Genomic DNA, 15,962 nt, shown 5'->3' on the forward strand with positions numbered 1-15,962 from the left:
TGTATCAGATGGTGTGGTCTCAGTTTCAAGTTCCTCTTCATCTTGCCACAAGTAGTCATCCTCCATACCATCTAATGAATTTGATATGCCACACTTCTTGAAAGACTTGATTACTGTTTCTGCATCAATATCATTCCAGGCTTTTATGACAAACTTGCACAAAACATCCAATTGTGAAGCACGCATGTTTCCTCCTTTTGTGAATGACTTTTCACTGCTAACCATCCATTCATTCCACTGTTCTCGAATGAGATCTTTAAATGGCTTGTTTAGGCACACATCCAGTGGCTGTACCAACGATGTCAATCCTGCAGGAATAACTGCCGCATCTGTGTTTATTCTTGCAAGCCTTTGCTTGGTGCTGGGAGTTAAATGAGCCCTGAACATATCCTACACCAGTAGACTACGTTTTTGAAGAAGTCCACCTGGTCGCCTGCTCCATACATTATCAAGCCATAGTTTTATCCCTTCTTCATTCATCCAGCCTTTTTCATTCACATGTACAAAACAACCAACAGGGAACTTGAGTTTCGGCATTGTTTTTCTTTTAAAAATAATCATTGGTCTCAGTTTGGCACCATCAGCTGTGCATCCTAGTACCACTGTAAAACTGGACTTCTCATGTCCTGTTGTTTTAATTAAAATTGTTTTTTCACCTTTTTGATGGACAGTTTTATTTCCAACCATATCAAAATTCATTGGAGTTTCATCCATATTTCCAATACTACTTAACGCATAGCCATGTTTAATGCGCTGTTGTATTACGTATCGATGGAAACTAATTACTTTGCTATCAAGATCTGCAGGTAATTTGTGTGCAATTTTTGTCTTTTGCCTCAGTACCATATTATGCCTTTTCAAGAATCTAGTACACCAAGATACAGTGGCCTTAAATCTGTTGCTGTGATCTGGGTTAGATTTGGCCCACTGAAGTGCAGACAAACATATTTTATTTCGTGTCACTACATAACCATTTTGGCGATGCTCATTCACCATGTCTGCTACATGTTTTTCAAGTTCTGGCCAATGTGGGGTGCCTCTTCTTAATGTACACTTACCCCTTGCCATACTCTTTAATGCTTTTTCATTTGCTTTCCAGTCCCGAACCATCTTTTCTGTTACTCCATATTGTCTTGCAGCAGCGTAGTTATTATGTTCCATGGCAAAGTTTACAACTTTAAGTTTGAAACTGGCTTCATATTTCCTTCTTCTTGCTGGTGGAGCCATGATGGCGTCTTGACTGTTGGACATTTGTATACTGTACTGTATGTACTGGTGCTCTACTGTATGAACTGGTACAGATACTGGTGCTGTACTGTACCGGTACATACCCAGTATACAACAACCAGCCAATCATGGCAAGCGATATACCTTATCACTGGCAAGCGATGTACCTTACCGGTGATTGGCTGGTTGTTGTATACAAAGCCTGGTTGGATTGGGTGGGTCAGCTCTCCCTGCCTGCCCAGCCCTCCCTGTCCTCTTATATGCCCTAGGGAAAAAATGGATAAACTAATACACCCTTTCGCTGAAGAAGGGGAGAGGGAGGGAGGAAAGGGAGCGAAGTTTTCTGAGTTCTCATTGGCCACCTGTAAGCCCAAATGAGTACAGTATTCTCTCCTCTGCAGGCGCCCTTTTATACCAGTGCTGAGTTCAGGGTGTGTGCGTGTGCGTGGCATGCATGCGACTCCCCCGGGCTGCGCACTGGGATCTCTGGAGACTGGATCTCCTCCTCTTGGTCTTCCATCCCATGAATACTAGCCGGTTTCAGGCTAGTATTTACTGCAACCATCTCGGCCCCCGCCTGTCTTTCTGACATATACACGTGCGCGCGCACACACACACACACACACACACATGCCTCCTTTCCCTCCTCCCTCTCCCTCCAATCCTTTTCCCCCACCCCGATTTCCAGCTCTGAAAGTGCAAAGCAGCAAGGAGACAAATTGAGTTTTGTCACTAATTTCTCAGGGTGAGCATTTCATGGCTGGAGAGAAGCTTATCAGCCATTTGCTAACTCTTCTGGCCATGCAGTGAGTTAAAACAATTAGCAAACAAAAGTGAATTTCTGCTTAAGCCTTTACAGTACAAACAGACAGGGGCAAAGGCAAGGGTGCTTTTCTCTTACAAACAGGCACAGCTGAATAAAACCTGGAAGGGGAAAAAGGAATCCAGTAGCAGCTGACTTGCCAAGTTATGGATGAAAAGCCATTAAGGAGAAAGTTTGCTTTTCTTGTTCTTAGACACTCCAGCAAGCAAATGTTGATTCACCCCATAAAAAGAAATATGCATCCAGCCAAGAACAATGTATTGCAAACAGACTCAAAAAGCCATTCACACTCATGGTCAAATTATCCCCCGGTATTTTAATATGTTGTCACTAATTTCTCAGGGTGAACATTTACCAGCCTGTGACTTCAAGTTAACAAAAAGCAGCTGCAAACCACACGCCTGCTAGAGGTGAGCCGCGGGGACGGATTGCTGAAACAAACAGCTTAGCGTTTAATTGCTCTCCCCACCGCCATTCTACCAATCAAGGACTCTTTTTGAGCGAGGGGGGGAGAGAAAACTTGACGAGTAATATGCCAAACCACATGTGTAAAGGAATAAAATAGAATACCCGTATTTTCCGGTGTATAAGACGACTTGGCATATAAGACGACCCCCAACTTTTAAGAAGGTTTTTGTGGCTTAGAAAGTTGTCTTATACGCTGGAAAATACGGTACATAGAAACTTAGTAGATGGATACAAAATGGAACAAAACAACTCCCTTCACAAATGGATTTATTGGAGGTTCAGTATTAGGTATTAACTTGGAGAAACAAGGGCATTTTCCTTTAAAAATAAAGTTTGTTAAAAAAAAAATAGTTAGACTATGTAGTAGATATTTACATTCTGCTGTCTTTAATAGCACTGAAGCCGTGCTTATCAATTTAGTTCCAAAATCAAGAGCAGCTGTGGATTTACCTACAACAAATCAGAAAGAGAATACACAAATCCTAAGAGCCATCTGTAATCAATTTTTATTTGGCTTTAAGGAAAAAATGTGTATTTTTGTGACTCTGTTTCTCCTCAAATTGATACAAGGGAGGGCTTTTGGGTGGAGAAAGAATAGCCAAGGCCAGTCACACACGCTAGCTAGAAATGTTCAGCTTTTGGCATTAAACAAAGTCTGTTCTTGTAGGCCACTTGGAGCAAGCAAAAAGCTGCCGGGGCCTGTTCTGAATTTTTCAGGAAAGCATACCCAACCGAAGGGGCTGTGTTTACCCTTTTCCAATTATTTAGCAGAAAGCTTTTGAAGCACTGACATTCTGATGACAACATGAATGACAGCCTTGAAGTCCTGACTGTTGCCCTCATCTTGTCTGGCTAGAATAAATGTCTAATTCAAAACAATGAAAAAGGTGAAAAAACATAGCAGGTCTTGGCCTTCTTGTTATTGAAAAGGACTCTTTTTCATACATCTCTGGATCTTATTGCTGAAGGTATCACTGGGGATTGTGAGGAAAACAAAATGTGAATGTTCCTTTTTTTTTGACCTGCAATCCAGATGAGATACTCATTCAAGTATGAATTGTATTAACCTTTCAGCTAGCTTTCACACACTTCAAATCATCACAGAGTAGTTTGTCTTGAACCTTTATTCTTGTTTCACTCTAATACATTGAACTGTTCTCTGCCCCTGGCAGCAATTCAAGTGGAGAAATAATAGGCAATTTCCATCTTGTTCTGTTACTTTAATCTTAGCAAAAACTTGATGTATTCAGGACAAATCTAATATAATAAAGTATTACTTTAATGATAAATACTTTATTTCTGAAATCATGTGGCAGAATCATTTAAAATCTGTGAACTTTACCATTAACATTTTGCATTAGTTTTATAGGCATTTTGCATTAGTTTTATAGGCATGACTGTTGTGGGGAATAAATAGAAGACAGATCTATGAGCAATATGTAATAGAATTACATATTGAACTACAGTGCTACCATCTTCCATTATTTTATTTTTTACTCTAAGTATTTTTCTCTCATTAAAAGAATGGGCTCACTTAATTCAACTCTGACCCCATTCCCTACTCAGCCTTTAATTAGAAACCTTCCTGCTTAGAAGAGATAACTGTATCTTGAGCCCTTAGAAGTATTCAAGATTGTCTGCAACTTCTTCCTAGTCCTCAACTTTACTTTATGGCTCTCTGAAGCTTGACTTCAAGTTTCTATACCATCTGGAAGAATCAAATATTTCTGAAAAGAGGATGTCTCTCTTATGATTACTCTTATTGACTTCATTGGATTTGTGAAGACAAGAACACCATATATTGAATAAGACTATTGGTTTTTTATTCTTCAGCAGTGGCTGCTGATTGTTCTTCAGGTTTTCTCAGCATTTTAGATAGGAACTTTCCACTTCTTTATACGCTTATTTCATCTCCAGTTCCTTATATTTTGTGTCTTCCTAAAAGACTAGGGAACTAGAAAATTATGGAACTACTCTTTATGGTTGCCATTTTAAAACTTCACTTACAATTTCTTTTTTTAAAAAGAAAATTTTATTGATTTTCTAGTTTTACATTTAAATTTTTGAAAAGCAATGTGGCGGCTGGATTAATCGATAATTCAATAACATACAAGTATCTTTAGTACAGATCGCAGACTATTATATTAAATGTTTTCTCTTTTTTCCCCTTAGTATTTACTGTCTCATATTTAAACTAATACAGTTCTTATTATACGATTAAATAAAAATAACTTTCTTACATTTATCAATAGTTTTTAGTTTATACATATCCTAGTTATTTTAACATTACATCTTTATAAACAATCAATGTCCTAATTAGTTTTTCCCAATTTTTAGTTTCCCATTAATATTTAAATTTAACATTTAATATTTATAATTTCCAAATTTTAAGTAACCCCAATTCCTTTTATCATAATTCATCACAAGATCTAATGTTTGGAATACACATCTTATCGATTTGAATTCTCACCATCTTACATCAACTAATTAATAATACGATATAACATTCTTATTTTCTGTTCATTTCCAAATATCTTAAATTTAGTAACCAAAATTTCTCTTATTTCAACATTTAATACTTCCTCTCTTTTTCTCTTGATACCTACTATCTCATATTTAAGCTAATAGTTTTTATTATTATAGCTAAGTAAAAACATGATTATTACACTCATCAATAGATTTTTAGCTTATATATGTCTTAATTACCTTTACATTTAACCTTTATAAACAAATCAATATTCAGATTTAACTGTTAATATTTATAGTCCCAAGTTGTAAATGACTTTTTAAAGGACTAACAAATCGTCTCTCTATTTTTGCATCTTGACATAGTTGTCTTGAACTGTTTATCTTCTCCTCAGTCTGTTCTTCTTTTTGATCCTCAGGTTTCTTTTGATTTATATAGGAAGTCTTTTCCATTTTCCATGGTGTCAGTCCCTTTTCTGGGTTTTCTATTAACTGTATTTGTTAGTTGAATCTTCTGTCATAATATTTAATTGTTCCACTTTTTCTATTATGTTCTGTATTAGTGATTTTTTTAGTTGTAATCAAAGTTTGAGTTCGCATATCTCAGCTGACATCTTGTTCTTTTCTGTAACTTCTTATTTCATCAGTAGCTGTGAGAATAGTTTCATAAAGTGCTTTCAACATAAAGAGAAACTGTTCCTGATCTTCATCCATGTTCTCTTAATAGTATATAAAGTTAAAAGTTTCACAATCAGAAAATGCAGAAAAGATTTTTGTCAATGAGTATAGAACACAGCTGGGCTTCTCAGCCGATATCTGTCAAGGTTACAAATGTCAAGGTTAAAACTTCACTTACAATTTCAATCCACAATTTTTATTAGTGTTTAGTAATTCATATATCAGTTCAGTATTTCAAAGTTTATCACACTTGCTTTGTACGTTAAATATCATAAGAATATTATATATGCTTCTTACTTGAAAGGCCATTTTATTCCTTCCTCAGAAGAATGGTTAAACAAGTTACAGAAGTATACTTTAATACCCAGAATAACTTCATATCTTACAATTATGTACAATTCAGTCATAACTTTAACTTAATATATTGATTTGTACCTTATCCAGAATTTGATTTTTTTCTATGTATAGTCTATGTTTTATGGGATTGCCTAGTTGTAATAAATTCTCTCTTTTTTAAAAAAGAAAAAAAGCTAGAAATTTAATAACTTCTCTCTTTTTTTTTTAAAAAAAGAAGAAAATCGAGACCACGGGTCGGCAACCCGCGGCTCCGGAGCCGCATGCGGCTCTTTGAGCCATCTCCTGCAGCTCCGGAGCCTCCTCCTCCCCCCTCCCCCCTTCTTCCTCCTGCTGCCCCCCCCCAGGCTTCAGTCCCGGCTGGGGTGGCAGGAACATCACTTCCTGGGCCGTCGAGCTGGCCACGTGTCTGCCCGTGCCAGGCAGAAGTCCCGGCTGAGGCGGCGGCAGGGGCATTGCTTTCTGGGCCATCCCCGGGCTGCTGAGTCAGTACGCGTCTCCCTAGGCCGGGCTGGGTGGCAGGGGGACATTGCTTCCTGTGCCGTCCCTGGGCCACTCACCTGGCCATATGTCTCCCTGGGCTGGGCAGGCTGCAGCAGGGGGGCATCACTTCCTGGGCCATCCCCAGGCCGTTCCCTAGGCAGCCTAGCTCACCATGCATCTCCCCGGGCTGGTCCGTGGGGTCCCGGACACCTTTCAGCAACTTTTACTGCCTCCTGCCTCCCTCCCCTCCTTGCCCCTTTAGCGCCGTCTGCCTTTCTTTCTCTCTCTCTCTCCTCATCTGGAGAGAGGGGGGGCAGAGGAAAGAGAGAGAAAGAGAGAGGGTGACTTGTTCGGGCAAAGAACCAGTGGGGGACAAGGCGAGCTAAGTCAAAAGACATGGAACTTTCGTGCTAGCTTCTCCCGAATCCTTGTTATCCCTGCCACAAACTCAGCTCATCCGTCCTCACTCTCTCCTCTCCTCTCTCTGCGGACGAGGCTGCTTGCTTCAAATGGTTTGCTACCGAGGTCCGGGAGCCAGGCAGGCGCGTAAGTCTGGCGCTGGCTGGGAACAGAGCCAAGCAAGCTCTGTGGTTGGAAGTCCCTGCAGCTTAGGAGCCAGGATTTCCCCCCTCTCAATCCCAAATCCCAAGCAGGATTCACCGCTTTGGGATTGGAGGTGAGCTACGAGGAGATGGTCTGTCTCTTTTCCTCCCTTGCTCCCTTCCGCGCCGGCTACTGAGGCTCCCTGCTGGGTGCAGTCGGCTTGAAGCGGAGGAGCGGGAGGGGCCTTTCAAGCATGACATTGCAACAGATGGGACAGCCTTTCAGGAGGGTGCGGATGAACTGTAGCTGTCCCTGCAGCAGAATTGATGGGAGGTGCTGGCATTTCTCTTTGTCAGAATGTGGTGAATCCACATTGCCCATCTCTAAAGGAGGAAGTTAAATGTTTTGGTAGGTGAACTGGTTCTGTTAGTAAAGGGGGGGGGAGGTGAAGAGAAAAAGAGAGGGAGAGAGAGAGAGGAAAGAGGGAGGAAAGAAAGAGAAAGAGGAAAGAGGAAGAAAGAGAAAGGGAGAGGAAAGAGAGGGAGAGGGGAGAGAAAGGAAAGAAAGAGAAAAGGGAGAAAGAAAAAGGGAGATGAAAGAAAGGGAGAGGGGGAGAGAAAGAAAAGAGGAAGGGAGAGGGGGAGAGAGAGGAAAGAGAAAGAGGAAAGGGAGAAAGGAAAGAAAGAAAGGAAGAAAGAAAGGAAGAAAGAAAGAAAGAAAGAAAGAAAGAAAGAAAGAAAGAAAGAAAGAAAGAAAGGGAGATAAAAGAAAGGGAGAGGGGGAGAGAGAGGAAAGAAATAGAAAGAGGGAGAAAGGGAGGAAAGGGAGAAAGAGGAAAGGAAAGAGGAGAGAAAGGGAGAGGGGGAGAGAGGAAAGAAAGGAAAGAGGAAATGGAGAAAGAGGAAAGGAAAGAAAGGAAAGAGGAGAGAAAGGAAGAAAGAGGAAAGAAAGAAAGGGAGAGGGAGAGGAAAGAGAAAGGGAGGGAAAGGAAAGGTAGAGAGGAAAGGGAGGGGAAAGAGAAAGAGGGAGGGGGAGAGAGGAAAGAAAGGAAAGAGGAAAGAAAGAAAGCGAGAGAGAGAAAAGAGAAAGGGAGATGAAAGAAAGGGAGAGGGGGGAGAGAGGAAAGAAATAGAAAGAGGGAGAAAGAGGAAAGAAAGGAAGAAAAGAGAAAGGGAAAGGAAAGAGAAAGAGGGAGGGGGAGAGGAAAGAGAGGAAAGGAAGGGAGAAAGAAAAGAGAAAGGGAGATGAAAGAAGGTGAGGGAGAGGGAGGAAAGAAATAGAAAGAGGGAGACAGGAAAGAAAGGGAGAAAGGAAAAGAAGAAAGAAAAGAAAGGGAGAGGAAAGAAAGGGAGGGGAGAGAAGAAAGAGGAAAGAGGGAGAAAGAGAAAGGGAGATGAAAGAAAGGGAGAGGAGGAGAGAAGAAAGAAATAGAAAGAGGGAGAAAGAGAGGAAAGAGGAAGAAAAGAGAAAGGGAGAGGAAAGAGAAAGGAAAGAGGGAGAAAGAAAAGAAAGGGAGATGAAAGAAGGGGAGGGAGAGAGAGGAAAGAAATAGAAAGGGGGAAAGAGGGAGAAAGGAAAAAAGAGGGAGAGAGAGGAAAGAAAGGAAAGAGGAAAGAAAGGGGAGAAAGAGGAAAGGAAAGAGGAGAGAAAGGGAGAAAGGAAAGAAAGGGAGAAAGAGAGGAAGGAAAGAGAAAGGGAGAGGGAGAGGAAAGGAGGAGAGAGTAAATAGAAAGAGGAAAGAGGGAGAAAGAGGAAAGAAAGGTAGAAGAAAGAGGAAAGAGAAAGGGAGGGAGAGGAAAGAAAGGGAGAGAAGAAAGAGGGAGAGGAAAGAGAAAGGGGGGAAGTGCAAGTGCCTCTCTCTCTCTCTCTCTCTCTCTCACACACACACACACACACACACACACACACACACACGGGGAAGAAGACTAGCAGACCAAGGGCAGAAAGAGGGAGGGGGAGAGGGAGGGAGAGAGAGAGAGAGAGAGAGAGAGAGAGATCCTTTTGACATCTAAAATGAAGATAAGACTGCATATATCCATATATATATGGATATATGCAGTCTTATCTTCATTTTAGGTATCCAAAGGGTTTTGCGGCTCCCTGTGTTTTGTTTTCAGTGGGAAACGGGTCCAAGTGGCTCTTTGAGTATTTTGGGTTGCCTACCCCTGATCTAGACAGAGCAAAAATTGTAGTATAATCCTGTGTAAATGTAAATATCCTCACAAACTTCCTTATGACTAAAAAAGTAATAAAATTCAAAACAGATATTAGCTGTCCATTGAGGAGCAAAACAATTGAGGGGGAAACTCAGAAATAAACTATAAGGAAGTAAATCACTTCAGGGCAAGAGCCAAATTTTCACAGCTCTGTGAAAACCCAACAGAATTTGGGCCGCACTAACTTTTGTATTCTGCAGTCCTTTTCTCCAGCCTGGCTTGTTGGTCTAAACTAATTAATCTCCTGCCAGACTGAGATCAGGAAGTTTAAGAATGCTTTCTCATTGAAAAAAACTCATGGCAGAACAGGGAGCATCTGGCTGGCCTCTATCATTTTGGATTGCTGGGTTTTCTGCCCAATTTCTTTTGTCACTGGAGGGTGATGATAGAATGCATGTCATGCAAAGGCTGTAATCTTACTGTTTTGTAACCTAAGTAGTGACCAAGGGTTAAGCATCACCTTAACTGCCTGAAAGATAAATGTCAAACAAGCAGAACTAACAAGACACAGAGAAAGCGACATTCAGTACTGCTTGACTGACTTGTTTCAGTTTTGCTTTTCTCTGCATGTGAATTATGAAACATGTAATAACTTAGTATTATTAACAGTAATCCCTAGTGTTCCTGGTGCAAGACAGATTAAATGTTTTCTGTACCACAGTATCCTTGGCTACTCAGACAAATCTGACTGAGTGCAATATTATTAATATCCAGCATTATTTAAAAAAGACAGAGAATGATTAGTGGAATATGTAGTTCCTAACAGTTTAGATAATGATAGACTCTGACATTATGAGATCAATCCAAAATGTATTCACTTAAGTTTGTGATTTGAGTTTTTAGTATTTTCAAGAGTCTATTCATAAATCTATGGGAAAATCAACTTTAAAAAAAGGAGCAAAGTTCAAGTTGCATTAAAACATCATCTATTGTTTGGTACAATCGTATCTCCTGACTCTGGATACAACTATTAAAGAAACTACGTGGAGATAAAAGGCTCTTTATACTTTTGAATTGACAGGAATATTTGGATTGGCCTAAAGCAGTTGGCCTTTTTCATGGCTGGACTATAGCCTAAAATAGATGGCTTTTTTCTCTTTTTTCTGCGGATTTACAAAACCTGACTAATTGAAAAATGAGTGCACCAAATCTTACCAAAATTACAAAAAAAAAACCTTCTTCAGCACCTTCCTCTGGGACATCAAGCCCAGCAAGTCAGGGATCAATTGAAACAATGTTACAATGAGAAAAAACAAACAATTTTCAAAAAGAAATGCAAACCACATTACAATTAATTCAAGAAACGATAAAGAAGAATCATGAAGAGACACCAAACAATTTAGATAAGCTAAATGAGCAAATGCTTGATATAAAGACAGTTTGATACTCATCAACAAATGATTGCTAAAATTGAACAAAGAATTCATAAAATGGAAGATAAATCAGAAGAAACTGATAAAAAATGGAGGGATTAATGGAAGAAAATGAAAAACTAGGACAAGCAAATCAAAGCTTAGAACCCTGGAAAGGGTTGAAAGTCACCCTGTAGGGGCGATGAGCAAGGAGGGGACCCCTGCTTGATTGCGGGAGGGTGGCAGCCCTTCCGCTTGATCTGGGGCAGCCCTCCAAACCGGCGGAGGAAAGACCAGCCATAGTAATATGGCCCGTCACTACACTGCAGACAGCCAAAGTCAAACTTACCACCAAGCACTTCAAAAGCAACGTGGATGAAACTGGGTGAGATCTGATCTTCTCTTTATCCTAAGTATTTTTTTTCCCTGTAAAAGCTGCCTGAAGTATCTTTCCCCCTGTGAGGAGAGAGGGAAGGGAATTTCTATCCCATCCTCTAAGATTAGCGGTGACTGACTACCCAGGGGAATTAAAGCACAAAAAGAACAACTTTAATCTAATTGAATTTATATGTTGCTGAAACTTGGGGACCAAAATTTTTCCTACTTTTATTGGAGACTTTTGCTTTTATCTACAAAAAAGAAATAAAATTGGAAAAAGGATTATCAAAATTTTGGACTTAAAAAACATTAAATGGCATCAGTGACATCTTGTGGTGAAGTTTGGTATTACAACATCTATTTCCTAAAAGAGACTTGGCTCGAAGCCCAGACCTTAGATAAGACTTTCTTTCTTTGGACCCTGGCTTGGCACCACCTGTGAGAAACTCAGCTGTAAGAGAACAGCTGGGCAGCATAACTGCCTACTTAAACTGTGAATGTAAACCTTTATTGATTTTCAGAGTTATATGTGGGGAATTGCTTTCCTATCTCTTTATTTGAGGAATATTGGTTACTATATGAGATGATGAAATACCTTGGACTATAAAATCTTGTTTGACAAACGATTTCTACTGTAGAGACTATAAACATGTGAAAGAGATGGATGAAGACCAGAAAAAGATCCTTTCCATGTTGAAAGCAATACATCAGTGGTTCTCAACCTTCCTAATGCCGCGGCCCTTTAATACAGTTCCTCATGTTGTGGTGACCCCCAACCATAAAATTATTTTTGTTGCTACTTCATAACTGTAACTTTGCTACTGTTATGAATCGTAATGTAAATATCTGATATGCAGGATGTATTTTCATTGTTACAAATTAAACATAATTCTATTCTATTCTATTCTATTCTACTCTACTCTACTCTACTCTACTCTACTCTACTCTACTCTATACTCTACTCTATTCTGGTCTGGTCTATATTCTATTCTATTCTATTCTATTCTATTCTATTCTATTCTATTCTACTCTACTCTTCTCTTCTCTACTCTACTCTACTCTACTCTACTCTATTCCATATTGTCTATTCTATTCTCTCTTCCATATTGTCTATTCTATTCTACTTTACTCTACTGTACTCTGGTCTATATTCTATTCTATTCTATTCTATTCTATTCTATTCTATTCTATTCTATTCTATTCTATTCTATTCTATTCTATTCTACTGTACCCTACTCTACTGTGCTCTCTACTCTATTCTGGTCTGGTCTATATTCTATTTTATTCTATTCTATAATAGTCTACTCTACTCTACTCTACTCTATTCCATATTGTCTATTCTATTCTCTCTTCCGTATTGTCTACTCTATTCTACTCTACTCTACTCCACTCTACTTTGGTTTCTATTCTATTCTATTCTATTCTATTCTATTCTATTCTATTCTATTCTATTCTATTCTATTCTATTCTATTCTATTCCATTCCATTCCATTCCACTCTGCTCTATTGTACTCTACTCTACTCTTATTCTATTCTAGTCTGGTCTATATTCTATTCTATTCTATTCTACTCTACTCTACTCTACTCTACTCTACTCTACTCTACTCTATACTCTACTCTACTCTATTCTGGTCTGGTCTATATTCTACTCTACTCTGCTCTGCTCTGCTCTGCTCTAATCTACTCCGGTCTGTTCTGGTCTATTCTGGTTTATATTCTATTCTATTCTATTCTATTCTATTCTATTCTACTCTACTCTATTCTATTCTATTCTATTCTATTCTTAGACAATTTAGGATCGTCTTCTTCCTGGTTATTTGAAAAAGATTCAGTTATAGAAATGACAACCTTCCGATCATTCTCTACATCTCCCAGCCTTGCATTTGGAGTGAAATGAATCCCAAATTGCCCTTAGTATATTTTATTATTTTATTTCAAAACGGTCAGAGAGGAGGGTAATTTCCCTAAGAATCGTCTGCCGTGGCGCCCGAGGAGCTCCTGTCTCTCAGCCCCGCCCCTTTTGAGGAGGAGAGTTTGGGTGGGGGGGAGCAAAGGGAAAGCATTCTTTTCTCACGGAGGAAATTGCCCTCGGTGGCTCGCTGTACGCAAAGTCTTAAGCAGCGTGAGAGTTGGAAGAGCGAGAGGTTCCCCTTTCCATCCCTGCTGTGGCGCTTGCAGCTTTGTGGGTTGGTACTTTCACACTCGTGGGATTCCAAATGTCACAATGGCTCAGAACATTCAGAGTGTTACATTGTCTCTCACGCTGCCATCACTTGCCACATTTGTCTGGGGGACCGTGCGGAGTGGAACGTGTCTGGCGCCAATGCCCCACTCCTTGCAAAATGCATGTGGGATGCAGGAAAAAGCCCCCTCTGTGGGGGAGAGGAGGAGAAGTGCTTTTAATTCCATGCATTCTTTCTTCTTTTTCTCTCTCCCCCCCTCCACCCATTTCTTGCATGGCTTTGAATGGGCAATTATTTCTGAATTCTAGCTTTGTCCCCAGCTTTGGAAACGGCTCCCCAAAAACTTTATAAGCGGTGTGTCAAGCCCCTGGTTTGACATGAATCGGTGGGGAACAGGAAAGGAGCAGCCAGCGGCCAGCCAATGTCCGTATGCTGCCCCGGGGTGCAGCCTGACTTCTGTGGACCAGCTGGGAGTCGGCGAGGCCGCCTTGCACCGCGGCCGCCTCCCTCCATTGCCATGGACGCCAGGGAAGTCCCTACAGCCGGCTGAGCATCACAGGCATACCAGCTGGACGCCGGAGGGACCGCCTCTTGCTTCAGCCACCCCTCGCGCAGGGGGAGTCACGAAAATCAGCTGGGTGTCGGTGGCAAGTCAGATGCCGGAGGAACTGCCTCCCACTGCGGCTGCCTCTCCCTCTCGCCAGGTGCCGGGGGAAATCCCCAGAAGCCAGCTGAGTGGCAGAGATGACTGGCTGGATGTGGAGGGTCGTCTCTTTTCCTCACCACCCCTCCTGTGATGCTGGTGGTCAGGGGAGGCTGTCGGTTGCCGGGGGAGCTATGGCCTTATAGAAGAGCGTGGAGTCTCAGTTCCTAAGACCATCGGAAATATGTGTTTTCCGATGGTCTTAGGCGACCCCTGTGAAAGGATCATTCAACCCCCAAAAGGGGTCGCAACCCACAGGTTGAGAACCGCTGCAATACATGAAACCATTCTTTCAGCTTGTGATAAAATAAGACCAAGATGCCATCTTAGATACATAAACCCAAACTTTGACTACAACCAAAGAACTAAAAATGCAGAAGATAACAGAAGAAGTGGAACAATCAAATATTAAGACAGAGGACTTAATTGACCAACAAATACAGTTAATGGAAAATCCAGAAAAAGGGAATGACAACACTGAAAATAGAAAAGACTTTCTATATAAATCAGAAGAAATTTGAGAAAGAAGAAGAACAGATTGAATGGAAGATAACGTATCAGGGCAATCATGGGGAATTGGAATAATAGGGAGACAACTTAATGAATACAAATGGGCTAGTCCTTCCAAAAAATGACAATTAAATGGTCTTCTTTATTTCAAATAACATATATAATAATAATAGAGGGAGATCTATTTGACGATCTAAAAGCACTGATATGGAAGCCTAGTTGGCAAAGGAAGAAAGTCAGAATAAGGCTGAAGAAAATTGGGGTTTTGATTTATTAGAGGGGATTCCAGATTATTAATTAGAGGGTTAAAGGGAGAAGTTGAGATAAGGGAAATTCTGGTCATTAGATTTAAATATTTGGAAATTAGTTGAAAATAAGGATTTTATCTGTTTAATATTTAAAAATTAGACCTAAAAGAAAAAAAATATTATGAATGTTTGATTTATTGATTAACCCAGGTAATATATATAATGGTTTTGATTTATTAAAGGGGATATTGTATTATTAAGTAAATGATTTTGATATGGTGGAAAATAGATAACTTTTAGAAAATAGAACAAGATTATATTCAAATACATAAAATGTGTATTTTGGATATTAGATTCTGTTATGAATTGAGATAAGGGAAATCTTGGTTACATAAAACCTGAAAAATATAAATATCAAAGGTTAAATTGGAATATTGATGGGAAAATAAAAAAATGGGGAAAATTAATAACAGGATATGAATTGTTTATGAAGATTGAATGTAAAAAATAATTAAGATACGTATAAGCTAAAATGTATTGATAAATGTAATAATGATGTTTTTACTGAGTTGATATAATAAGAATTGTATTAGCTTTTTGTACTTTTACCCATAAGTGTTCATAAGTATTCTTAGACAATTTTCCATTAGATGTTGTGATATATACTCCTAAATACTTAACCTTATTAACTACTTCATAACCTGTTTCTTCAGCTATAATATATTTTCCCTTCATAGACATATTTTTCAATAATATTTTAGTTTTATTCTTATTCACCTTAAAACCAGAGACCTGTCCATACTGTGCTAAAATTTCAACCAAGTCTCTGACCGAATCTGTTGGGTGGGATAACGTCACAACCAAATCATCAGCAAAAGCTCTCAGCTATAATCAATCTTACTTATTTTTATTCCTTTTAATCTAGATGAGTCTCGAATTTTAATAAGTAAAATCTCCATTGTTAATACAAATAGCAAGGGGGATAAGGGACAACCCTGTCTCATACCTTTTTCTATTTTAAATACATCTGTTAATCCCCCATTAATTATAATTTGTGCCGATTGTTGCTGATATATGGCCTTGAGAGCACACAAAAATTTGTCTCCAAAGTTCATTTCCTCTACGACTTTCAATAAAAATTTCCAGTCTAATTGATCAAAAGCTTTCTCGGCTTTTAAAAGCAGCAGGGATTTGGTTGTTATTATCCAAATACTCTATTAAATTAACAATTTGTCTTACATTATATTTCATATATCTTCCCATTATAAATCCAGATTGGTCAGTATGAATCAATTGTTTCAAAACCTGCATTAATCTATTTGCCAGTATC

General features: G+C 39.5%; 1 protein-coding gene across 1 annotated transcript in view; it reads right to left on the reverse strand.

Moving 5' to 3' along the window:
• Window positions 1–4,795: 4,795 nt before the first annotated feature.
• The window catches only part of PRDM5 (PR/SET domain 5), a 94,673-nt gene continuing 83,506 nt past the window's right edge, over window positions 4,796–15,962 (reverse strand). The window contains exon 17 of the mRNA XM_039320161.1: window positions 4,796–5,800. Coding sequence (XP_039176095.1) covers window positions 5,705–5,800 — 96 coding nt within the window. The 3' untranslated portion in view covers window positions 4,796–5,704. The remainder of the gene's footprint in view (window positions 5,801–15,962) is intronic.

This window comes from Crotalus tigris, unplaced genomic scaffold, assembly GCF_016545835.1.
Source record: "Crotalus tigris isolate CLP2741 ecotype Arizona unplaced genomic scaffold, ASM1654583v1 scf7180000023625.2024221, whole genome shotgun sequence".
NCBI lineage: Eukaryota > Metazoa > Chordata > Lepidosauria > Squamata > Viperidae > Crotalus > Crotalus tigris.